Source organism: Mustela nivalis (assembly GCF_964662115.1).
Source record: "Mustela nivalis genome assembly, chromosome: 2".
NCBI lineage: Eukaryota > Metazoa > Chordata > Mammalia > Carnivora > Mustelidae > Mustela > Mustela nivalis.
This window is the reverse complement of record NC_139021.1, coordinates 122,114,530-122,141,665: the sequence shown is the minus strand read 5'-3', so window position 1 is coordinate 122,141,665 and position 27,136 is coordinate 122,114,530. Positions and strand designations below refer to the sequence as shown.

The 27,136-nt window shown below is 37.8% G+C and overlaps 1 protein-coding gene across 7 annotated transcripts in view; it reads left to right on the top strand.

Moving 5' to 3' along the window:
* FAM13C (family with sequence similarity 13 member C) overlaps positions 1 to 27,136 on the top strand; it is a 153,758-nt gene that overhangs the window by 74,470 nt on the left and 52,152 nt on the right. For all 7 annotated transcript variants that reach the window (XM_082720250.1, XM_082720252.1, XM_082720251.1 and 4 more), the window contains one exon: positions 12,283 to 12,346. In XM_082720250.1, the coding sequence (XP_082576376.1) occupies positions 12,283 to 12,346 (64 nt within the window). The remainder of the gene's footprint in view (positions 1 to 12,282; positions 12,347 to 27,136) is intronic.

The following is a 27,136-nucleotide window of genomic DNA, read 5'->3' as shown; positions in this document are numbered from 1 at the left end:
AATAAAATCTTAAAAAAAAAAAAAGAAATACTATTTCTAGGATATGGAGCAAAAAAATTGTCCTTAATATCTCAAAATCTTAGAAAACTTCTTGGTCTAACTCGGACTAGATTTAAGAGACAAATTTCAATAGTGATGATAGGAGACAGAGTGTGCATATAAACTTAAAATCTAATTTAAAACTGACCAGCTGGTTAGACATTGAGTATTCTTGAAGCCACAGGAATTAGGCTGTTCTTCAACTTACTCTTTATCTTCCCAATGAGACAATGGCTACTCCAGTGTTTCTGTCATAGTATTCATCTACAGGATTATCTCTTTTCAAGACTAATGTGCAATACTAAACACACACACACACACACACACACACACACACACGAACATATCCATATCCACACACAGCTCTCACCCACACTTTTTTCTATTTTTTTAATCTTTAACCAACTTATTTAATTTGTATATATAAATTATTTTCATATAAATGAAATCTTAGACATTTCTGTGTAACTAGTTTGTCCTACTTAATATTGTATTTTTTCCACATCATAAAATATTCTAAAATATTTATGACTATAAAATATTCCATTCTGTGACTGTACCATCCCTTATGTAATAAATTCCAGATTAGGGTGTATTTTGACTACTTCTGTTATTTATATTTATAAATATTGCTGTAGTAAGAATTGTTTAAAATATTTTTATGTACTTCTGTTTTAGTTTTTTTGGTTTGTGCTTAAGGGTAAAGCTGTCTAGGCACGGGATTTGAAATGATAAACCAAAAAGAGACATGGGATATAAGTTTTTCAATTATCTGATCATGAAGGCAGATAGGAATAAAATGGATAATTGATAATTTTGAGAGAATTAGATAGAAGGTCACGTGGTTAGATTTCTGCATGTGGCGGCATCATAGGATAGTGGTGGAATGTCCGAGATAGCTCAATCCAATCCCCTTCTCCATACTTGTATAATCTAGATATTTCTGTTTCACCCACTAGCCCTTATGGTTTTCTAGTTTAGATTGTGCTTGGGGCAAAGTGCCTCTGGCGCGAACAATCCCAGAGACCATTAGGAAGGCATGCCGGGTGTGGAACAATTCTTTGATGTGTGGAACTACCCTGCATACTTCAGGGACGCTAGAATCTTTTGTTGTAGCCCGCAGAATGTCAGTAGTCTCTGCCAGCCTCTGTACCAATCACAAATAGCCCCTAAATTTCCTAAATGTTTTCTAGAGGGCATACCACCATCCCCTTGAGAAACATCAATCTTCATGATGGATATTTAAAGCTGTTTTATGAGAGTCTTTATTAACGTGGGTATGTGTTCATGATTTATTTATACATGGAGAAGAAAGCAATTATATAACAGAATTACAAGGTGATCTTATTTTTGCTTAACATATAATTATATACAGAAACTTATACTGGAAGGACACAAATCAATATTTTATTGGTGGTTATTTTCAGGTGGCATGATTAAGGGTGGTGATTTAAAAAATATTCGTTTTGCTTTCCAAATTTTCCCCCAGTGAGTTCCTCTTAAGTTTGTAACTGGGAAAATTATTTATAAATGAAAAAAAAGCAGTACCTACTGTTCAGGATATAGAACCATAAATAAAATTGTTGCAGTCATTGCAATCATATTAGGTAACCAAATTAGGTAATTTTATTTTCTATTTCTTTGAACTGTTTTATCTCAGTCGGAGATAGATAGGAATATTAGAGAAGAACAGATATTTTACTATTAGTTTTATTTTTGTTAACTAGAAGAAACTTAAAAGACATTTTCAGTGGTGCCTGTGGCTTTTATGGTTTGGGTTAGTTGGAATCAGAAAGCGAATATTGAAAGTGATTTTTATGGGGTCAGATGACACTTAAAATCAGAACTTGTATCTTAGACGCCTCTTGTTTGATTGTCTTATTCTGTGGATAAAAGTAAAAGAAAGTCTCTTTTTATACCCTTCCAGCTATGCAAGTCTTTTAGCGTTCCCCTAGCATAGAGTTCTAATCAAGAGAACCCCTATGACTTTGCAGATACCAGGGGCAAAAGAAATAGCAGGGCCCATTTAAATGGAAATAGGTTCTATGAACAGAAACTTGAGAGGTCGAAACAGTAATAAATCCGTATGTCAGGAGGTTTTCAAACAATGCCTTGAATTAACACCAGTACAAGAAAACATCTTAGGCCACACTGAGCTTACTGAATAAATCCAGATACACATAACAGAGCGCTTGGGGTGTGCATGTGGAGTGCCAGTTCCCTAGGGAAAGGAAGATTGTTGTCAGAAGTAGGTTAGAGATAGAAAGTGCTGGGAAGATAAAATCACGACACTGCTGGAGTAACACGGGGGCCTGGGGAGAACTTGGAACTGATGGAAGGAGAGAGCTGAGAACCAGCTTTAAGGTAACTGCCAAAAAGTGTCTGGTGTGCCTGGTCAAACTTGAATGAGATGAACACAGGCGAGAACCAGCCTCCTCTGACCTATCCTTCTGATCATTAACTCACCCTTTCCCCTCAGACCAACTCTAATCCAGGTTCTGTTCATCTTGTGCCAAGACCACACTGGTAAGGACAGGGTAATGTTGTAGGTATGTATGGCATTTGTTGTTTGCTTTGAGAAGGAAGGATAATGAGAATCCTAACTAGCATAAGGAATAGCAGGTGTGGAGTGCTCGCTTATTCAAGACACAGACAAGGGCCATAAGGCTAGAGAGGCTGAACTGCGGAGAGAATGGTATCAAAAAGGTTGGAGTGCCCGGATAGCACAGGGCCTTGTAGCTGGGGTATGGCTCTTGGATTTTGTTGAAGTTGAGGGAAGCCACTGGAGATTATCAACAGGAGAAGGACATGCTCAGATTTACATCTTTAAAGACCACTCTAGGTGGTGTGTGTTGTGGGGACGCAGGGAGACAGTGAAGGCCAGGCATCATACATGTGGGAGATGATTGTGACAGTGACAGCAGAAGAGGGAAGAGGAGAGGTGGAGATTATAGACGCGTATCTTCTTTTTGGAAGAGGAAAAAAGCCTTTACTAGGGCACAGGTAGGATTTAGGCTTATTTAATGTTAATACTTACTTAAGTCCTCTGTGCCTTAAATTCTTTTGTTCTTAGAACTATCCTGATTCATAATTTAAAAGCTAGAATGTTAGAAGGCCAAGTATCAGATGTAATATCACAGTGCCCAATGCAATGAGAACTTAATATTCATCAAATATTTACCTGCCATTCAAATTAGCCATCCCCCACAATTATTTGTGATCTCCTGTCCTCTCTACTTTATCTGTCCCTAAACTAAATCTTCATTTGTATGATTTTTTTTTTTTTCTGTCCCTGACTCAGAAAGATAGGTATTGTGTTTACTCTGGACTTGCTTACATTAGATTTCTCCATAAAGCGGAACCTCATAGAAAGCCTTGGGTGCAGGGAGGGGATCCCAGAAAGCAGGAAGTGGGGGGAAGAGGAAGAGCTGAAAGCTGGGGTGTAGCTGAGGTTACCACCTTTGGCAGTTGGAGATCGGTCCCCTGAGGACTCTGTGAGGAACCTTGTAAAGAGTCCTCAGATGTATCCCTTTGAAAGTTGGGGGGCTACAGTATTTATTCACACACTCCCCTCTTTGCTGGCTGAGGGTTGTTCCCAGAGGAGGTAATTCTCCCACACTTCCAGGCTGAGGGAGTGAACTCTGCCTCACAAAACTCTTGAGGCAGAAAAGTGAAGAGGCTTAGCAGGTACTAAAAGGGGAGTGATTGAGTGAGCAGAACTGTCCATGGCGCTGAAGCATCTGCTGTGACCACTGTGCCTCCTGAGCTGACCACTCTCTGGCACAGGAAGCACAAGTGTCTCATAATTACTTGCTAAATGAATAGAAAAAAATGAGATATGCGAGGAAGTGCTTTGTGTCCAGCTCAGCAAACCTATCATTATTAATAATAACGTATTAGTACTTCCACTCCTAATGGATTCTGTGTCTTCAATATCCCTTCCCAAACTCTTCTTTCTGACTCATAGGGTGTTTCTGAACCCCACCCATGGCAGCCCAGCCTCCTTTCTTCTCCCAGTCCTGGCGCTGGCCTCATGGGTCTTACTGCCCACCCATTCTCTGGGTATTGGCATTATTCTGGCTGTTTCTGGGCTCTGCTCCGACCCACCAAGGTGAGGAGCGGTATCTATTCCAGTTCAGCTGGGCTGCCCTGTGTTCAGTGTTTCTCAGTGTCTCCGGGACATGACTCTTCTAGCTTTTGGAATGTGTGCCCTGGGAGGCCAGGCCAGAAACACCCAGGGAACTGCTGAACTTACAGAAGTCCCTCTCATCTGTGCTCTTTAGCCACTGGTAGCCTCCCAGGTTGCTGCACCTGGACTTTTAGGATAATATTTCCCAATTAGGAGTCCCCTGAATCACTTGTTAAACACATGTGGCCAGTGCACTCCTTTGGAAATGCAGGTTCAGTAACAATGGGGCCCAGGAATGTTTTTAAGGACACTGATTGGTTGTAATTTTCAAAGGAGCATAAAGGGAGGTAGAGCTTGGGTTCTAGTCACTACTAGCAGGGCATATTGTTAGAGATTAGCATTCCGCCTCTAGCCATAACCCCCTGTTCCCCTTCATTTACCTGGACAAGTACATCCATGGATTGGAAAGTCAGTTCATGAACATCTATTGACTTCTGGTTCTGTTTTCAGTCAGCAATCTCTTTGTGTCAGGGGTCATTTCAAATTCAGTGCCTTGGTTTCTTTACCTTTGAAGGTGGCTGCCTAGTATTCAATCTCAGTCCTTTAGCACAGAAATTTGGTTAAAAGAAAAACACCAATAAGAGAATGTCTTTAATATAGCTTAGACTCCCTAGAGAACAGAATTTTTTATTTACTGGTATTGAGGGTTGCTATTGTTGCTAATAATATTACTGGAATTTATTGGCATCGTATCCGTGTCTGCATATAGAGCTATTGTTTGTACATAAAGAATGCTTTGCTCAGATGGTTGTCCTCTTGGGATATACCTTTTGTTTTCCAAAAGTGTTTTAGGAAACAACAGTCATACAGTCAGCCAGCAGTCATCCGGGTATACATTAGTGTATCCCATGCTGCTTTCTGAACAGAGGCTCAGTTTAATGCAGCAGAATATCTTGAACTCTTTTTTTTTTAATTTATTTTTTATTTATTTTTGGCATAACAGTATTCATTATTTTTTCACCACACCCAGTGCTCCATGCAATTCGTGCCCTCTATAATACCCACCACCTGGTACCCCAACCTCCCACCTACCCGCCAATTCAAACCCCTCAGATTATTTTACTCTTAAGAGTGATTCAAGGTTCATCTTGGTTTGGCCTTAAGGTTCTGATTCTGTATGAAGCACTCTGAAGAGTGTACTGGCTTCTCTCCTTTTACTCTTTTTGCCCAGGTTTTCGTAAATGTGGGTTAAAACATCACTTGCTAATCTCCAGCAGGTCTCTTCAGGGAAGAAATGGATCTGCTTGTAGGCATGAGAACCCCACCCTGCTGTCCTGCTGGCATGTGGTAGATGGAGGAGAGAGCACGAGTTTATCATAATCATCATATACACTTAGGAATATACCAGAGTTGGCAGCTGTCCGTAACCCTGGGATGAATGCTTTATTCATTTTTTAAAAAGATTTATTTATTTATTTTAGAGAAAGGAAGAGAGAGCATGAGCAGGAAGAGCAGAGCGAGAGGAAGAAAGAGTCTCAAACAGACTCCTGAGCATGGAGCCCAACTCATGACCCTGAGATCATGACATGAGCCAAAATCAAGTTAGTCGCTTGACTGACTGCACCACCCACATGCGCCTTCACCCAGGGTGAAAACTCTATTAACAAACATATGAGTGCCTACTCCATGCCAAATGTCACCATTAGCCATAGATAAAAATAATAAGCAAGACTCACAAGGTCCCTGCTCCATAAAGTGTCATAAGAGAGAGGAAGAGACAATCAGGTAATTATACATATACATGGTTAAGGACTATGTTACGGAGCAAATAAGGAATTATAATACAACAAGAACATGGGACACCTGGTTGGCTTAGTCCATTAAGTGTCTGCCTTTGGCTCAGGTCATGATCCCAGGGTCCTGGGATTGAGTCCTGCATCGGGTTTCTTGCTCAGCAGGGAGCCTGCTTCTCCCTCTGCCTGCCCCTTCTCCTGCTTATGGTCTCTTTTCCTCTCTCTCTCTCTGGCAAATAAATTTTAAAAATCTTAAAAAAAAAAAGAACATATAAACGGGAGACTTGATTGTGAGGTACCTGGTATCTATAGGATGAATGTGTTAATTAGGAGAGAAAGTGGATAGGGAATAGCATTATGGGCACAGGAACAGCATATATAAAGGCCTGAGGTGGGAATGACCATGGTGCATACAAGAAACTATAAGAATGTCAGTGTAGTAGGAGCAGAGAGGGGAATGGTATGAATTGAGGTTGAAGAGGTGCACAGATGCAAAATCCTGTAGGGTGTCCCAGGATACTTTAAATATATTGGTTTTTTTTTTTTTTTTTAAAGATTTATTTATTTGACAGAGAGAAATCACAAGTAGACAGAGAGGCAGCCAGAGAGAGAGAGAGAGGGAAGCAAGCTCCCTGCTGAGCAGAGAGCTCGATGCGGGACCCGATCCCAGGACCCTGAGATCATGACCTGAGCCGAAGGCAGCGGCTTAATCCACTGAGCCACCCAGGCACCCCTAAATATATTGGTTTTTAAGTGCCATGTGCAGAAGGATAGTGACAAGTGATTGTGTGGAAAATGGTTTGAGAGTGTAGAGTGGAAGTAGGGGGATCATGGAGGCAGACCAAAAGACAGATTATAGTAATCGGACTTGAGGTGGTAGTGGTGGAGGTAGAGGTAAGGGGACAAATGCAAAAGTTACTTGGGATGAAAAATTGAAGGACTTCATAATACAATGGATATTGAGCTTTAGGGAGAGGAAAGTGTCAGAATAACTCTGGCACTGGATAGAGGGGGAAATTTTTCACTGAGATAGGGAACACATTCATCTGCAAATTTAATTATTGATGATTGAAATATTGATATAAATTTAAAAATCCTATGCTAAAATATTGCTTCTTCACAAATTATTACATCTGTGATCTGACATTATCCTTAGCCATGAAAAATATCTTAATGCTTTGTTCATCTTGCTATTTTGAATTCCAGTATATGTTCTGAGGGAAGACCACTGAAGGATGGTCCTACCTATTGGCTTGGCATATGCTTTAGGGTTCCAGCAATGTGGGAACACCAAAAAATTTGGAAAAGATCCTCTTTAATGGGTTGTCCACAACTTTGCAGTCACCACATCCAGGAGAAGATCTTTTAATATCAGTGCACAATTAAGTTTTCTATTTTTCTGCCAGAAGCACTTTTAATTTGAATTATATCATGGTGGCAATAGTAGGGGTGGCAGAGGTTGTGGTAGTGATGTGGCAGTCAGTCCTGGGGGTTGTGGTGGTGACAATACTGATGATGGTTATAGTGATGATGATGACAGTGGTGGTGGTGATGACAGTGGTAATTGTGGTGACAGTGATGGTGGTGACAATGGTGGTGTGGTGAGGACAGTAAGAGTGGCAGTGATAGCAATGGGAGTGGCAGATACAGTAGTGATCTGTAGGAGGTGATGATGGCAGTGGTGTTAACAATTGCGGTGGCAGTGGGGATGACTATGGTGGTGGTGGTGATGACAGTGGCAGTGGCAGTGATGGTAGTGGTGGTGGCACTACAATAGTGGTCATGATGATGATGGCAGTGGCGACAACAATGGTGATGACGATGACAGTGGTGGTGGTGACAATGTTGGTGAGGACAATGACATTGGTGGTAGTCATGGTGACAATGACCATAATGATGGTGGTGGTGATGACAATTCTGGTGATGGTGATGACACTGCTGGTGGTGGTGGTGATGACAGTGATGGTAATGGTGGTGATGATAGTGCTTGTGGTGGTGACAACGTGCTGGTGGTGGTGATGACAGTGCAGGTGATGGTGATGATGGTGCTCCTGGTAGTGATGACAATGCTGGTGGTGGTGGTGATGACAGCAATGATGGTGGTGGTGACAGTATTGGTGGTGGTGGTGACAGTGCTGGTGACGGTGGTGATCTTCAGAGGCATGATACTCTCCTCAGTGCTGAGACCCATAATCACGCTCTGTGGAACACAGTCTGCATTTCTTGTTGCCTGGACCAGAGGACAAGGCTGTGATGGAGCTGGCAGAGTGCTCTGACAGGCCTACCCATAGCAGAGATGTGCATGGTTTCTTTTCTATGGTTCTTCATCTATTGGATGAAGGGAAGCAAGAGAATTGGGGGGAACATTTCAGTGTGACCCAGAATTTATGTTTAGGCCAGTTTTCAGACAGGACTGTAAATGGTTCAAGCAGTATCTTTAAAGATCTTTAAAAAAAGGGAATTTGAGATACCTAGATACTGTTCCATTTCTCTTTTCATTGCCAAATTCCTCTATGGAGAAGCTTTCATTTTTCTTTCCTCTTCTGCCATGACCTTTATCTTGTTCAGTCCACCAGCCTTTTGTTTCTCTGCTTGCATTCTCACGATCTCCAAATGACTGGGATTTTCTAGCAGTGTGAACTTGGGCAATGCACCTTCATGTTCTGTTCTCCTTGCCTCCCTTTCTTGTTTTCTGCTATACTTAGCACCTGGTATATCATAGATCACTGGTTTATTTCTTTAGGTTCTCTTTCCTCATATGAAAATTGTAAGTTCCTTTAGGGCAGAGACTTTATTTTATTCACTGTTTTATTCCAAAAACCTCCCATAGGACCTAGCACATAGTTGGTGGTTCATAAATATTAATTTAACAAAAGAATAAAGTTATATAACTTCCTTATTTTCTGTTAAGTCAAATGGGATGCTAATGCTAATCTCATATAGTTACTATGAGGATTAAATGAAATAATGTAAGTAAATTACCTGGCATTCCCAGGCTGGTGTAGTAAGGGCTGGTGAACTGTTAGATGGTCCATGACACTATTCTTTCTCATAACCTGTTTTTCTTTGTTATTTAGAATGATATTCCAGTTAGCTTCTTATCTCCTTAGTGATGAATCTGTACCTTCTTTCTTCTGTGCACTAAACTGGCCAGTTTTAGAGAATTGCCCAGTGGCCCTGAGTAAGGAAATCCCAGGTTTTGTCTTTTTCAGCTTATTTATTCACAAGGTTTTGATTATTGTTAATAAAATAGACTATTTATTATCATCATTTATAATTCTTTTATGTTAGTTTTCATATGTGATTCTAGATCCATGTGTTATTTTTTAATACAGCTAGCAGTAGTATCGTGAATTATCCTATGAGGTAGCTTCTATTATTTTCACTTTACAGATGAGGAAACCAAGCCTTACAGAGGTTGATATCTTACCTGTGGGTACACACAGCTAGTAAGTGGATCAAAAAGACATTCTTAGATCTGTTCCTTTTGTTTCTTCCTTTCCCATCCAAAAACGTGCACTGAGTGTATACCATAGGCCAGGTACCATGCTAGGCTCTGGCTGAACAACAGGGAAAAAACATCAGTGCAGAACCTGTGACCACTGCACATCATAGTTACCATTACCACAGCCTCTCTGCTGAACTCACTGTGGAGTACGAATTCTAGGGTGAGCCCTGCTCAGGTATTTTTACTTCCCTAACTCAGCCTTACTTCAAGCTGCAAATATCTAAATCTAAACTCATGAATTGCCTTTCTTTCTGCCAACTGCCTGCTCTCCCCACCAAAATTACATATTTTTCTATCTCCATTAAAAAAAACACTTGTCATCTTTCTAGTCACATAGTCTCAAAACTTTGGAATAAGTTTCATTATCCCATTTCTTTTATTCCATACTTTCAATACACACCCAAGACCTCTGGATTTTTTTCCTTAAGATTTTATTTTATTTTGAGAGAAAGAGAGTGTGAGGGAGGAAGAATAGAGGGAGAAGGAGAAGCAGACTCCCCTCTGAGCAGGGAGCCCGACATGGGGCTTAATCCTAGCATCTGGAGTTCATGACCTGAGCTGAAGGTAGACACTTAACCAACTGAGCCACCCAGGCGCCCCTACCTTTTGATTATTTTTATCCTTGAAAATATGTCTCTTGTTTCTCCTCCTCAGTTCCTTTCTACCATTCTAATATCAGCTTTTATGCCCTGATCCTTGACTTACTGAAATTAGCCTCAAGAATGGGTGTTAATTTTATCCTCTGCTTCAGACTTCACTGAATTGTAAGTCTCCTAAAGGCCTCGAGTCTGCTTATTGATTATTATATCCCCAGCACTATATCAGGCAGATAGGGGACATTCAGATGGCTATTAAATTAAAGCAACTTTGGTGCTTAGGCCACAGTTCTTAAACTTGATCTGGAGGTTTATTTGGCAATTATAAGTACTTTCCCTGGAAGATCATGTAAGTATATTATAAGTAGGCTGTTCTCTGCATCTCAATAATATATATTTTTAACAAAGTCTATTTCTGCTTTTTTCCATTAATGTTTACTACTTGTGCATTTGTTTTACTGTCTGCTAGACCAAAGCCCTAGAGACATATATGGTTAAACTATAAACTGATAACTGTTTTTTCTATTGAATACCACTCTTCCATTTTTCTCGTGCTACCATAACTCTATAGAAATGCAATTTGAGAACCAGTGTATATTGCAAAGAAATTATGAACCATTCAAAATTTTAGATGTTACTGGATTGGACACAATAACTCTTGTGCCTAAGGTTTCCCCCATTTGTGGGATAGAACAATTCAGTATTTTCCGAAGCCCTGGTATTACTGTGTTTGCAGCTCAGGGAATTGATGGGGATAGAATGGGTGTGCCAGTGGTCTTCTTCCTTACTTTCTTTTCCCACTTCAGTGATCTCTTCCTGAGCTCACTGTTGAACCCTTAACCTTCCTGCATACTCAGGAGAGATATGCTGGCTTGTACAGATGTAGTAGAAATCAGTGCATTCTAGACAATTTTGTTTACCGTCTCCTTACTTTTCTCATTAGAAGTAAATTGTTTGCATAGTTAGCAATGCCCTCAGACTGAAAAAATTTTGCATTCTTAAACATATTTTGAAGAAGTTATGCTTATGGCATTTCTAAATGTGTATCGTGACTTAAAGAAATCATTAATCTTGTTGACCCTTCAGGGAACATATATAGTTTCTTCAGGACTCAAACTGAAGCTGCATAAAAACTGTGAATAATTATGTTCCCAAATAGATCTTTTTATAAATGACATAACAGTGACTAAATCTTGTATTAAGAAAGCAGGCATTTTATAAGAATAATAACTATAATTTAATACACTTATTATATAATAGCATGCAAACTGCTTCAGAAAAAGTTGAATGTTATATAATAGATACTATTAGATCATAACATCTGACAAATTATGATTTTGAATTCAGCATCTGCCTATAGTGAACTTTTGTTTTTTTGTGTGTTTAAATTTTAAAAAGTTGATTCAGAGTAGATGTGCTTTAAGTCATTTTCTTTTATTAGAAATTATGTAGTGGCAAAACCCACACTCATCATGTTACACAGAAATTACTATGTTTATTAGTTAAAAGATAAGATGAAATTTCCAAATGCTATCTCCAGTGAACAAATAATATCTTTCTGTACCAACTGTATCAGATATATCAAATCACATACACAAAACTTTTTTGAATTAATGAAAAAATATTAAATCTGTATTAGGTACTGAGGATTCAGCAGTGTAAAAATGAACATAATCACTAATTTTTTGGAGCTTACATTTTAATGAGGAAATGCAAATAAACTGGTTATGTCAGACAGTGATAAGTGCTAAGAAGAAAACCTAAGGACAGTGGGGTAGAGAGTGTAGGGAGGCTACTTCTAGTCAAGGACATCAGGAAGGCCTGTTGGGAGGTGACATCCAGCTACACTGAGGCTTATATGTTGGTAAAGTCAGTTTTATGAAGATCTGGAGGAGAACAGTCTGGGATAGTGATTAGGATGGTTTGAACAGGGAACAAACAATATGTGTTCAAGAAACCAAGAGAAAGCCAGAAAGGCTAGAGTGTAGGGGACTGGGTGTGAGTGTTAGGAAGTAGGGCTGGACACTCAGGCACAGAATTCAAGCACTGTGATGTGTTACAGACTATTATAAGGAGTCTGGGTTTTATTCTGTGGTCAGTGGGACACCAGTGAAGATTTTGAACAAGGGTACAGCCAGATTTGTAACTGCCAGCTTCAAATGTGCACTGTTGAAAGATTTCTTTTAAATGGAAATAACTTTTCTTTATATTTTACAGAATCGACCAGAGGGCCGCCATTTGGTCAAAGGATGCTTTTGAGACTCATCAAGACTTAAATGAAGTACGTGCCATCATTATTGGTTGTATGAAATGAATTAGCCAATTGTGAAATTTATTATTCTTTTTTCCTAGTATTGGGAATTCTTTCTGATTAAAACTTTAAGTGTTTTTGCTCTTAAGTGAGTTTGTTTTCCCTGTAGCTCTTTGGGTAATGTTTTTCCTCACTCTGGAGCAAATAGATTTAAAATTACCTGAGAGACTGCTCACTACATTTTGGACCTAAACCAAGTGCAGCAGTCATTTCATTATTCTGTTTTCCACTTTGCTTTAGGATTGTATAACCATGGTGTGGCAGTTATATTTGTACTCTTTCTCTTAATTTTATTCCGTCTCTCTCTCTCTCTCCTTCTCATGGCTTTTGTACTCTCAAATGTAAACCTGCTTACAATTTATCCGTGGACTATGATATAGTTTGGTGTTTGCAATAAGGTCTTCTTAGTACATTTTGAAAGGTTGAAGTCCTATTTTTCCAATCCAAATGATTTCTCATCAAACCAGACGTTTGGTCTAAATTTTCTTTGAAATAGATCATTTAATTCTCCTGTTGGAAATCAATATAACATAATTAGGATCCCTGTTATTATGAATGCTTTGGCTTAAGACCTTGGCTTGAAATACTGTCTAGTTTTCCTTGCCCTCATTTTATAATAAAGGAGCAGTGGGTGGTATATCTGATTAGGATCATAGCAAAAGGAATGAAAAGACTTGATGCTCAGATGCCGGGAAGAAAGATGATGGACTTGAGGCAAATTGCTTATTTGTCATGTGAAGATTAATCTCTTCTCTCCCTCCAAGAAAAAGCAATTAATTAAATTTAGGGGATTTTCTTTTTCATTTTTTACTTTAGAACTTGGCAGAAATGAATAGCCAAAGTTAAACCAGCTGCCTGATTAAATCAAGTTAAAAGAAATAACTAAAGTTGTGGAAAATGACCTAAAGTTAAAAAAACAGGACACTGCTTGTTATTGATTTGTGCATAGGGATGGCCTTCAAATTCCCCAATCTCATTCACGGTAATAAGAGTGACAAAGAGTTTAAGAAAAAAGAGGCAAGAGGCTGAATCAATGAACACATTGTTTATAAGCAAAATGCTAGCTATAAAGAAGCACTGATTTGTTTTGACATAAGTGACTAGAAAAATGAGGTGATTGTAAGAGTCAGCCTGTGATAGGTTTCAAGTATTTGGGAGAAACTCAGATTTGTGAACTAGAAGTCCATAAGAATGCTGAGATGACTTGAGCATTCTGAAATCACAGATGCGAAAAGATCTATTTGAAAATCTGCTTCCCTGTATTTCTTTGCTATATTGTGTTGGCAAATTTCATGGAATGTGCCAGTTTATTGCTCTGGAATTACATGGGTGCAGGAACATTGAATGGAGACATGTATTCAAAATAAAATAGGCAATGCCCTATTTTAAATGTGTGCTCTTCCATGATAAGGGAGTGCTGCTGATCCAAACTATTGATAAGAGTGGTGTGTGCTCAGTGTTTTGTTCCACTCAAAGGGTAAACTGTGTGGGATGTTTGTTCCAGTCCACATCTTTGGTGCACTTTCTGTTGTGACTAAAATTTGGGGGCCAGGGGAAACCTAGGAAAGCTTGAATGGGAGAAGTATGACTCATGCAGGGAGGGTCGGTACATTGATGAAGACATCCTATAGAGTAGATATATATTTAACTGGGTTTTTCTCAGCATTTCCCCAATCTAGGGAAAACCGGACTCTTATGAAAGAATCCCATCATAACATTTATTTAGGCAAGAATCCTATGGAACACAGTGGGAAACACTGCTTTAATATTTTTAATTGAAACAGAAAAATATGTATAATGGTGCATATATCCTAAATGTACAGCTGGATGAACTATATTAAGAAACGACATTATCGGGGCGCCTAGGTGGCTCAGTGGGTTAAGCCTCTGCCTTCACCTCAGGTCATGATCTCAGGGTCTGGGATCGAGCCCCGCATCTGGCTCTCTGAGAGCGGGGAGTCTGCTTCACCACCCCCCCACCCCGCCTGCCTCTCTGCCTACTTATGATCTCTCTCTCTGTCAAATAAATAAATAAAATCTTAAAAAAAAAAGAAAAGAAACGACATTATCAGCATCCCAGACACCCCTGTATAATTCCTTCTAGTCACTATTCTCCAATAAGGATAACTACTCTTCAGACTAAAATAGATTTGTTTTGTCTATTATTGAGATTTTCATAAATGCATTGTATGTACTTTTCTGTATCTGATTTCATTTACTCAGTATTGTGCTTCTGAAATTCATACATATTTAGCATGTAGTTTTGGTTTTCTTCTCCTTGCTGTAACCCATTGTATGTTTTTTCCCCTAGTTTTTCACTATTATGATAAGTTGTTACTGATAACATTTTTTTTTAAAATTAACTGATATTTGGTCTCTGTACAGCTGACTTTTTACAGGAGTATTCCTTCTATCTCGAAACAGAAATGCAAGACTTTCTGGTTATGTTAGCTGTCTTCATTCCTCTTTGTTCCTTTCTTGTTTTTATTTACCGTTGCCTCCCTCCCCACCATTCACACATAGCCATACAGTTCTCTGAAATGAACCCATCAGTTCCATATCTGCTTTCTTTCTTCACATCAATTGCAAGTCTAAAGTCAAAAGAGTTTCTTAAATATTTTCCAGACATTTCCATAGACCCTAATGCTGTATATACACAATAAAAATTTTAAGATGTTACATATGTACTTTATATTTTCCTAAAATTTCATATCTGTTAATTTACATCGACTTTTTGAACTTTTGAATTATACTTGCTCTGTCACAGATAGATAGGCCTCAGCTACAGCTTGGTTCCAGAGCTGACACTTGACTCCAGGTCTCCTGTACTCAGAAAGGCAATACATGGTATGATTTGTCTACATATAAACACCTGACTCTGGATATATTCCCCTACTTTCCCAGTGAACTGGCTATAAAGTTCAATATTCTTTTCTTTTCTTTTTTTTTTAAGTAGGCTCTACACCCAGCATGGAGCTCTCCCAGTCAACTGGAAAACACATTCACTTATTATTACCACTTGGCATGAGTATAGATTTGATTCTGGCTAGTCTCACTTTTCTTAAGCCAGTCTCAAGCTACTAGTTTTTGATCTTGGGTCTCTTGGCAGGACTTGCAACCCCATCCCATGGGTTTTAGTGCTTCTGAGATTATGTTATAGGAGTTTGTTTATGAAAAACTGAATAAGTTTCCCTGTTGCCATTGAGCTGAACTGTCAGATTTCTCCTCTGTAAGACATCAGAAGGTTTTATTTGTTGGGGTCTTCTGGATCATGATTGAAAAATATTCTAGACTTGAGATCTATCAATATCTCTCATTCATTTTTTTAAAAGATTTATTATTTATTTGAGAGAGAGAGTGGGAGAGGGAAGAGCAGAGAGAGAAAGAGAATCCTCAAGCAGACTCCTGCTGAGCGACAGAGCCTCACACAGGGCTTAATCCCAGGACCTGAGATCATGACCAGAACTGAAATCAAGAACCAGCCAGTTAACCAACTGAGCCACCCAGGTGCCCCAAACAATGTCTCATCCATCTTTATCCTTGGTTTTAGTTATACCTCCACATCCATATAATTGATAAGCACTCAATAGATCAAAAAGCTGAGGGTAAATGAGAACAAACATTGTTTTCCTTCATCATATCCCAGTAAATCCCCTTCTTGGTTCCATTTCCAATTAAGAAAAATAACAGATATATGAAGAAAACTAATGGGTCTTCTATTCCCGGAGAAAGCAGGGCATATTGGGTCTTCAAACCACTTTTTCTGTTAGAGACTGCATATCATAAAGCAGTATAAGAATTTCTTTTAGTTTTTCCATTGTAAAATTGAGGCAGGAAGTTTGAATTGGGTTAATTCTAGGAGCCCTTTCAGTTTTGTTTTGTTTTAATTTATTGGACAGAGAGAGAGATCACAAGTAGGCAGAGAGGCAGGCAGAGAGAGAGGGGGAAGCAGGCTCCCTGCCGAGCAGCTGATGTGGGGCTCAATCCCAGGCCCCTGAGATCATGACCTGAGCCAAAGGCAAAGACTTAACCCACTGAGCCACCTAGGCACCCCCTAGGAGCCCTTTCAGTTTTAACACTCATTGATTCTACCTGTCCCCCCGTCCTCCTATTTTTTTTTTTTTTTTTTTTTTTTTCATTTTCCCAATGCTTGTAGAATTTAGTCACAGGTTCCCATCAAGGATGAACAAGGCAAACCATCCCAGAGTTACTGAGGGGAGGGATTAGGCCTCAAGGCCAATCACCTGAAGGCCTGGTTTGGGGAATAAATACTAGATCTTCTCTGTTACTTCCTTCTCTTGAACTCTCCTTTTACCACAAGTTGGCTTTCTTTAGTGATATGTTTGTATTCTTTTCTCTTTAGTTTTTGCATATCTGTTACTGCATTTGATTTGTGGTTATCATTAGATTTGCATGTAGCATCTTCTGTATATAGCAGTCTATATTAAGTTGACAGTCACTTAAGTTTGAACCCATTCTTTACTTCTTTCCCTCCACGTTTTAGGTATATGGTGTCATATTTTACATGCTTTAAGTTTGTAAGTTCCTTGTTAGATTTTTACAGATATACTTATTTTTACTGCTTTTGTACTTCCTATGTTTTACTCTTACTTATGGTCTTTCCTTTTGACTCAGAGAGTCCCCTTTCATATTTCTTGTAGGGCTGATTTAGTGGTCATGAAGCTGGTTTAGATTTTGTTTGTAACCTATGCTACATGATAGCCTTGCCGGATAGAATATTCTTGACTGCAGATTTTTTCCATTCCATACTTTGAATAGGTCATGCCACTCTCTCCTAGCATGTGAAGTTTCTGCTAAAGTCACTAATAGCCTTATGGGGTTTTTCCCTTGTATATATCTTCTTTTCTCTTGTCACTTTTAAAATTCTCTATCTCTACTTTTTATGATTTAAATTATTATGTGTCTTGGTTTGAACCTCCTTGGGTTAACTTTTTTGGGGGCTCTCTGTGCCTCCTGAATCTGGATCTGTTTCTTTGCCCAGATTAGGGAAGTTTTCGGCTATTATTTCTTCAAATAAATTTTGTGCTCCCTTTTATCTCTCTTTTTCTTCTGAGATTCCTATAATGTGAATGTTATTATGCTCGATAGAGTCACTTATTTCCCTAAGTCTATTTTCATTTTGCATAATTCTTTTTCTCTCACCTGGTTGGCTTGATTACTTTCCATTACTCTGCCCTCCAGGTCACTAATTTATTCTTCTGTTTCCTCTAGCCCTTATACATTCCATCTGGTGCACTTTTAAGTTCAATTATTGTGCTTTCATCTCTAATTTTTTTTTAATATTTTCTTTTCTATCTCTTTGTTAAGGATCTCACTGAGGTCCTCCACTCTTCTTAAGACTGGTGAGTATCTTTATGATCATTACTTTAAATTCTCTATCAGGCATGTTACTTAGTCTCCATTTAGCTTAGGTCTCTTGCTATAGTTTTGTCCTGTTTTTTCATTTGGGACATATTCCTCTGTCTCCTCATTTTGTATGCTTCTTTGTGTTAGGAAAGTCAGTTGTCTGCTGCTCTTGAAAGGAGTGGGTGGGGTATGCATTTTTAATGAGATGATATTTGCCTTTTCCAGCGGGGATGCAGCTACTGTTGACACTGGACCATCTGGGGCCATTCTGCAAAGTGTATAGGGGTAGGGTGGGTACAATGCCCATAAATTTTGCATGCTGGTCTTCTTCTTCCACAAGGGAAATGCCGCTGCTACCAAGACCAGGGCCAGCCAGGTCCAGATCCACAACTGCACATGGACAGGGCGCACAGTTTTAACAAAGTATACGTATCTTTGTAGGAGGCCTGTAGACCAGCTGCTACAACAAGATGGAGGCTTTGCAAAGCATGCTGTCTGGAGATGTGATGTTGGCAAGTTTTGCACTGGTCTTCTGGGAAAAAGGACTCACAGCCCCAGAAATGAAGCAGGCCAGTCTGGAGGGGGCAGGGTATAGTGTAAGCAAGTTAGATCGTGAATGCCAGGGCTGTGCTGGTTCCCAAAGGTGGCCGTGGTTTATGCTGGGGGTAGGAGAGGGAGGTCCTTCGTTCCTGGAGGAGTCTTTTAGTGAAATCTGTCACTTTAAAACACACGCTGTAATTTGTAAATAATTCTTCCTCCTATATGCCCCAGGACTTTTTCATACTGCTTTTTGTGAAGAATTTTCTACAGCTGCTTCTATGCTGTATCTCCATGAGATGTTTGTAGTGTTATCTCTTTAAAGGAAGGACTCAGTTTACTCTTGCCCTCCTGGCTCTCCCAGAGCTAAGCCTACTGATTTTTAAATTTCCAGGTTTTTAGTCCTGCTGGTTGTAAGAATGCATGAAATTTGGCCCTGTGAAGTGGAGAGTAGGAAAAGGAAACAGTTTCTAAAAGTGGAGAAAATTCTAGTCACATTATTTTAGCTTTTCTAATAGAAGTCACATTATTTTAGCTTTTCTAATGATATTGGCTATGTCATTTTACCAATTGGTCATTTGTTTACCAATAAAATCTAATGTGGCTGAAAGAGGCCAACACTCACAAGTCCTTTGATGTCATTTTGGACTCCTTTTATGAATGCTTAGAAAAAGATAATAGAATCACTTAATGGAGTAAATATTCTGAGGTGCAGTTCTAGTCTGAAGATTCCATTAGGAGTCCTAGGAGTTGGAACATTTTAGGTGTTAATTGACCCTATATGGCATCCTAGAGATGTATTCTATACCTATGGCTGCTTTGAAGTTTAGTTTTGACCTTATAAAAAATAGATGGGACATTTCCAGACTTGTTTGTGTTATCATCGTTCTCAGTGATTGGTGCAAAACTAGAGGAAGAAAAGATGCCCATAGTGTGATTAGATTCAGTCTTTTGCTGTGCTACATTCTGACCGAGGTTTTACCTTAAAGAAATTATATCCTTAGGTGTGCCATTGGAATTTTCAAGAAGGGTCTATGTTATAAGAAACAAGTATACTAAATTATTCACATGTGGCAAATAGGCACTAATGACCTAATATCAATAAGAAGTTCTTATTTCATGAAGAGGACATCTGTCTTACTTTGCTGGCCATGAAAGAGATCATTTACCTACCTAAAATCAGTATGAAAAATTCACATTTCTTTTACATAACTACTGTTACCCCTGACTTGTTGAGTCATCGTAGTCAAAAAAGCTCAACATTAGCCTCAGCATTAAAATCAATGAAGAATCCTTCAATCTTAAAGTTTATTAAAAGTACACCAATTTTCACATTTGTGGTGGCCTTTTTGACCCTATATGCATGTGTCTATATGTGTGTTTCCATGTGAAAGATTTGGTTGTCTTTTTATTACTATCCAAGGTTTAGCATATAGATACTTTGGCCTCAAGTCATGTCATAACTCAAAATGCTACTTATTTCATTTGAAACCTTTTCCCCTCAAAATTGTCTTAATTTTGAGAAAATAATCTAACAAGAAGCTTCTTTAGGCCTTTGATATGTCTCAGTTAGGTAAATGGTATTATTTCTGAAGGAATAGTCAGCTCTACTTTCATGTTAAAATACAACCCCAGTCCATAGGGTTTATCTGTAGCTCAGAATTAATTGAAGATTTTTTTTTTTTTCTTTTCAAGTATCTGGGATTTTTCTCCTGGTGACTGAAAGTCAATTCAACCTGGCTTTAATAATAACAGGATTTTACTGACTTACACAGTTGGAACTTTTAGGATCAGGGTAGGCTCTGTACATGGCTAGATCCAAGGATTAAAAAGTTGTCATGTAGATGCCATCTCTTTTCATCTCTTAGCTCTGCTTTCCTATATTAGATTTATTTTTAGGTTGATCTTTCTCTGGGGACATTATTCTTAGAGCTAGCAATTCCAGTACATATTAGTTTTCTATTACTCTATAATAAAAGCTTAGTGGGTTTGGATGCCTGTTTATTAGCTCATAGTTGTGTAGGTCATATGTCTGGGTAGATTCACTTGGATTCTCTGCTCAAGGTCTCTCAAAACTGAAATAAGGCATTAGCTGCATTAGGGTCTTATCTGGAGATTCTGGAGAAGTTTCCACGTCCAAGCTCATTCAGGTTGTTGCCTGAATTTAGTTCCTTGAAGTGTATGACTGTGGTCCCTGTTAACTTGCTAGTCTTCATCTGGGGGGCAGCTCTCAGCTTTTAGAGGCTACTTGCATTCCTTCTTACATGGCTGCATTTATCTCTGAGCCACCAATAGTATACCAAATCCTTCTGTGCTTTAAATCTCTCTGATGTTGTCTTTTGCCACCAGCTGGTAGAAACCCTGCTTTTAAAGGTCTTATCTGATGGGGTCAGACATATCCAAGAAATGTCTGTATCTTTCTTTGATCAACTGAGTTAAGGTTTAATTAAATCCACAAAATCCTCACAGCAACATCTAGATTAGTGTTTGAAATAAACAGGCCATTCTGCCTACCACAGAGTGAAAGAGTCTCTTCTTTCTAGCTCTAAAAAGTCCCATACTTCAGTTTCATTTATTTGGCTTGGGGCATAGATTTCCTTGTTGAACCAGTCACTATGACCTTGGGGTTTGGAATTAACTGATTGGCTAGATGTAGACTATATTTCTCACTTTAGATCTGAGGGTGCTGTATCAGAAGATGGGCAAATGGATGCTGGACTGAATAATATTGGTCTCTGAAAGTATGATATGCAAAATAATTTTCTTGTGTGCTGGACTACTAAAGCATGCCATTTGTCTTTTTTCTTTTTCTTTTTTTTTTTTTTTTTTTTTTTGGTATGGTTTTCTGACTTAAGATAAAGTGATATTCCTTCTTTACTAAGGTTTCTTCCTCAGCTAGAAGTTTTCTATTATTCGTTTAATTTTAGCCAACTTCTTGTCAGTGTCAATGAGGACATACCGTAGCAAATATGGTCATAGCGTGAACCCTAGTTCTTATTCCCAGTTAAACGTACTACACAGCAAAGAAACTTGGAACTGTGTCTTGGTTGGTTTATTCAGCCCTGCTGTTTAGAAGCAACTATCCAGCCTGGATTCTTATTTCTGGGAGAATCCTTAGAGTGGTGCTGGCAGAAAAGGCAGAAATCTTGCCAGTAACTGCCTATATTCTTCCTCATCTGAGAACTAGAAAACCTGAGAAGCATTGAGCTGAGCAGAAAAGTTGTAGCAACCCTTGCCGTAACTAATCCACCTGTGTTTGCCTTTTGCCTGCGGGCCTTCCCCATCTCCCACACTCCACTGAAGCTTTGTCCCATTGGCCCCTGCTCTTTCTTCTGCTCTGCTATCATGATTCTTTCCCCTGTTATTCATTCTTTCATTTAATTCTCTTCACACTACTAGTTTCCTGCTCTCTCATGGAAGACTAGAAGAGGCTATGTCTACTGCAGTGACTCCCAGGTGTTAGCCTGTGCAATTGTTTTCATTGCTTCATAGCAAAAAAGAAAAACAAGAACAATGTAGTGAGTTTTTCTATAAAGCTGGTGTGTTTTTATTTAGAGGTGGTCTTTTATTTAGAGATTAGTCTTAACTCTTTCATTGAGAGATTGGTCTTAAAATTTCCATTTTGTGATGAAAGGATGAGGAGGGTTTTTTTTTTTTTTATGTTTTCCCACATGCTCTTACTTGGCTAACATCTTTCAAATATAAATATATACATTTAATTTCATATATATTCCATTTCCCTCACCCCTCCTGTAGTAGAAGAACTTTGTCATCTCCACTTTTCAGGGAGATAGGAACACATATCAACACATACCAACTGGACTTGGTAGGGTTTGGTATATTTTTGTCCTTTTTAGGACATTATTGGCTTTCTTAGAGCTATAAAACTCAGATTTTAAAGCAGGCAGAAAATTAATTTTTTTAATTTTTAAAAATTATTAGTATTTGAGGAAATGGCTAATACTTTCCAGTGTGACCTGCCATCTTTACAATATAGGTAGGTAATATATTTTACCTGACGTGATTTTATGAATTTTAGTGGGATAGTTATTGATTTCTAATATTCAATGAATTTTAGAAATTGAAGCGGCACTATCATCAGAAAAAATAAAAGGCCTGAGGCCCAGCGTGGTTGTATGGTTTGCCCAAAGACAAAGAATTACTAGCCAATAGTAAATTTGAGATTAAAAGCTCCTATGGGGTCTGTGCTGTGCTACATTTTACTGAGTTTAGTTTTCTTTCTTTTCTTTTTTTTTTTTAAATTGAGGTGTAATGAACGTATAGTAGTAGCTTCAGATGTACAATGTCATCATTGACACTTGTGATCTGACACTTGTGTACATGGCAAAATGATCATCACAAGTCTAGTTATCATATATCATCATAAAAAAAGTACAAAAAGTTTTTTTCTTGTGATGAGGACTTTCAAGACACTCTTCCAGAAACCCTCAAAGATGCACAGTACAATTGGCTATAGTCACTATGCTGCACTCACCTCCCCATGACCTATCCATTTCACAAATGGAAGTCTGTATCTTCTGACCCCATGCACACATTTTGCTCACCCCAAGCCCCTAAATAGAATGGTAGCCACCACTGTTCTCCCTATCCATTCTTTTTTTTTTTTTTTTTTGTAGATTTCACATGTAAGTGAGATCATATGGTATTTATCTGGCTTATTTCACTTAGCATAATACTTTCAAGGTCCATCTATGTTGTTGCAATTTTATCTTAATTTCATTCATTCATACATTCATTCTTTATCTTAATTCCAGTGTAGCTAGCATACAGTATTATATACTGCATATTAATTTCAGTTGTACAATATAGTGATCCAAGAATTTCCTCTCTTATTCAGCACTCATCAAGATAAGTATACTCTGAATTCCCAAGATTTCATTCTTTTTTATGGCAGAGCAGTATTGCTTTGTATATGCATATTTATTGGGTTTATACACACATATATACCATATCTTCTTTATCCATTAATTTATTGATGGACACTTAGATTGTCTCCATATCGTGGCCACAAAATAATCCTGCAATGAGTACAGGGGATGCATATGTCTTTTTGAATTAGTGTTTTCATTTTCTTTGCGTGAACACCCAGAAGTGGAATTGTTGGATCACATGGTAGTTTTGTTTTTAATTTTTTGAGGACTCTATATATCATTTCTATAGTGAATTAACACTCCCACCAGCAGTGCATGATGGTTCTCTTTTCTCCACATCCTTAATAATTGTCACTTCTGTCTTTTTGATAATAGCTATCCTATTGGGGTGAGGTGCTATCTCACTGTGGTTTTGATTTGCATTTCCCTGATAATCAGTGATGTTCAGCATGTCTTTATATGTGCATTGGCTGTCACTATATCTTCTCTGGAAAAAATTGTCTATTCAGATCCTCAGTTCAATTTTTAATTGGATTTTTTTGCAATTGAGTTTTATAAGTTTTTTTTTATATATTTGGATATTAATCCCTTATCAGATATGATTCTTAGATATTTTCTCCCATTCAAGTAGATTGCCTTTTTATTTTGTTGTTGGTTTCCTCTGCTGTGCAAAAGCTTTTTAGTTTGATATAGTCCCACTTGTTTATTTTTGTTTTTGTTGCAGTGCAGGAGGGTTCTCTTTTCTCTGGATCTTTTTCAACACTTACTTTTTGTCTTTTTGACACTAGCCATTCTAACTGGTGTGAAGTGATATTTCATTGTGGTTTTGATATGCATTTCTTTGATGATTAGTGATGTCAAGCATCTTTTCATGTCTTTTGACTATATATCTTTGGAAAAATGTCTATTTAGGTCTACTGCCTATTTTTAAATTAGATTATTTGTTTTCTTGGTGTTGGGTTGTGTAAGCTCTTTAAGTATTTTGGAAATTAACCCTTGATAGACTCATCATTTGCAAATATCGTCTCCCATTCACTAGCTTGCATTTTTGTTTTGTTGATGGTTTTCTTTGCTGTTCAAAATATTTTTATTTTGGTGTAGTCCCAATAGTTTATTTTTGTGTTTGTTTCCCTATCCTGAGGAGACATATCCATAAAAATGTTGCTAAGGTTGATGTCCAAGAAATTATTATTGTTCGTTCGAAATTTTTTGATTATTTATTTATTTTCTTTACTAGTAATCAGTCTATTCAGATTTTCTTTAGGTATTATATGATATCAGGTCTCATAAGCAGGTCTTTAATCCATTTTGAGTTTATTTTTGTGTATGGTATATGAAAGTGATTTAGTCTAATTCTTTTGCATGTAGCAGCATAATTTTTCCAACACCATTTATTGAAAAGACTATCTTTTCCCCATTGTATATTCTTGCTCCTTTTTTATAGAATAATTGACCATTTGGTGTTGTATCCCAAAGATTTTGAACTTTGCTTTCATTTTTATTTGCCCGCATGTAGATTTTGATTTCCTTTTTGATATCTTGCTGATCCCTTAAGTTGTTTAGTAGCATGTTGTTTGGCCTCCATGTATTGTGGTTTTTCCATATTTTTTTCTTGCAACTGATTTCAAATTTTCCATTCTTCTGAATGGAAAATATGAATGACCTAATTTCAGTCTTCTTAAATTTGCTGAGACTATTTTGTGTGTGACCTAACCTGTTATCTGTCCTGGAAAATATACCATGTACACTTGAAAGCAATGTATAGTCTCCTGTTTCAGGATGGAACATTTTGTATGTATCTCTTAGGTCCGTCTGGTCTAATGTGTTGCTCAAAGCCACTGTTTACTTGTTGATTTTCTATCTGGATGATCTACCCATTGATGTAAGTGGCTTGTTGAAGTTCCCTATTACCACTGTATTCCTGTCAGTTTTCTCCTTTATGTCTGTTAATATTTGCTTTATGTATTTAGGTGCTTCTATGTTGGCTGCATAGATATTTATAATTGTTATATCCTCTTGTTTGATGCTTTTGTCATTATACAGTGCCCATTATGCTGCCACCATTATGCAGTGTTTCTTGCTATAGTCTGTTTTAATGTCCGTTTTGTCTGATATAAGCTTTGCTACTTTGGCTTTTTTTTTTTTTTTTCCCTTCCATTTTCCTGGTATGTTTTTCCATCCCTTCACTTTCCATCTTGATGTGTCTTTAGTTGAATCTCTTATAGATAACATATAGATGGATTTTTTATTTTTTAATTTATGAAGTCACCCTATGTCTTTTGATTGGCACAATAGGTCCATTTACATTTAAAGTAAATATTGATAGGTATATACTTATTGTCATTTTGTTAATTATTTTCTAATTGTTTTTTAGTTCTTTTTTCCTTGTGGTTTGATGGCTTTCTTTAGAGTTATGCTTGGATTAATTTCTCTCTGTGTGTGTGTGTGTGTGTATCTATTGTATGTGTTTTTGTTTGTTCATTTGTTTGTTTGAAATTTCAATTTTAGTTAACATACAGTGCAATAATGGTTCTGCAGTAGAATTAAGATTCATCACATGCATATAATACCCAGTGTTCATCACAAGTGCCTTTTTTAATACCCATCACCCATCTAGCCCATCCACCAAACTCATTCCATCACCGCTCAGTTTGTTCTCTATTATTAAGAGTCACTTATGGTTTGTTTCCCTCTCTCCTTTTTTTCTTTTCCTTCTTCCCATATGTTCATCTGTTTTATTTCATTAATTCTGCATATAAGTGAGATCATATGGTATTTGTCTTTCTATAACTAACTTATTTCACTTAACATAATACATTCTAGTTCTATCCATGCCCTTGCAAATCATGAGATTTCTTTCTTTTTTTGATGACTGAGTAATATTTATATATTATATATATGATATCATATATATATATATGACATATATATCATTCATATATGTGAATGATGTGGTATCCATTAACCTTGATCCATTCATCAGTTGATGGATTTGGGCTCTTTCCATGGTTTGGCTATTGTAGATAATGCTGATTTAAACATTGGGGTGCATTTACCCTTTTGAATCTGTATTTTTGTATCCTTTGGGTAAATATTTAGCAGTGTAATTGCTGGATGGTAGGATAGTTATATTTTTAACTTTTTGAGAACCTCCAAACTATTCTCCAGAATGGCTGGACAAGTTTGCATTTCCATCAGCAGTGCAAGAGGCTTCCCCTTTCTCTGCACCCTTGCCAATACCTATTGTTTCTTCTGTTGTTAATTTTAGTGATTCTAACAGGTGTGAAGTGGTATCTCAACACGGTTTTGATTTGCATTTCCCTGATCATCATGATGATTCTGAGTATCTCTTCAAGTGTCGTAAGCCATCTGGGTGTCTTTGGACAAGTATCTACTCATGTCTTCTGCCTATTCTTAACTGGATTATTTCTTTTTGGGTATTGACTTTGAAAAGTTCTTTCTTGATTTTGGATACTAACCCTTTATCAGATATGTTATTTGCAAATATCTTCCCCCATTCCATAGGCTGCCTTTTCATTTTGTTGATTGTTTCCTTTGTTGGGCAGAAGCTTTTTATTTTGATGAAATCCCAATAGTTTATTTTTGCTTTTGTTTCCCTAGCTTCTCATGACATGTCTAATAAGAATTCACTGTGGCCAAGGTCAAAGAAGTTTCTGCCTGTGTTGTTCTCTAGGATTCTGATGGTTTTCAGTCTTACATTTAGATCTTTCATCTGTTTTGAATTTATTTTTGTGTATGGTATAAGAAAGTAGTCCAGTTTCATTCTTCTACATGTTGCTGTTCAGTTTTCCCAACACCATTTGTTGAAGAGACTTTTTGCCATTGGATCTTCTTTCCTGCTTTGTCAAAGATTAGTTGGTCATATAGTCATAAGTCCATTTCTGTTTTGTTTTGTTTTTAATCCTGTTCTGTTGCTCTATGTGTCTGTTTTTGTACCCATACC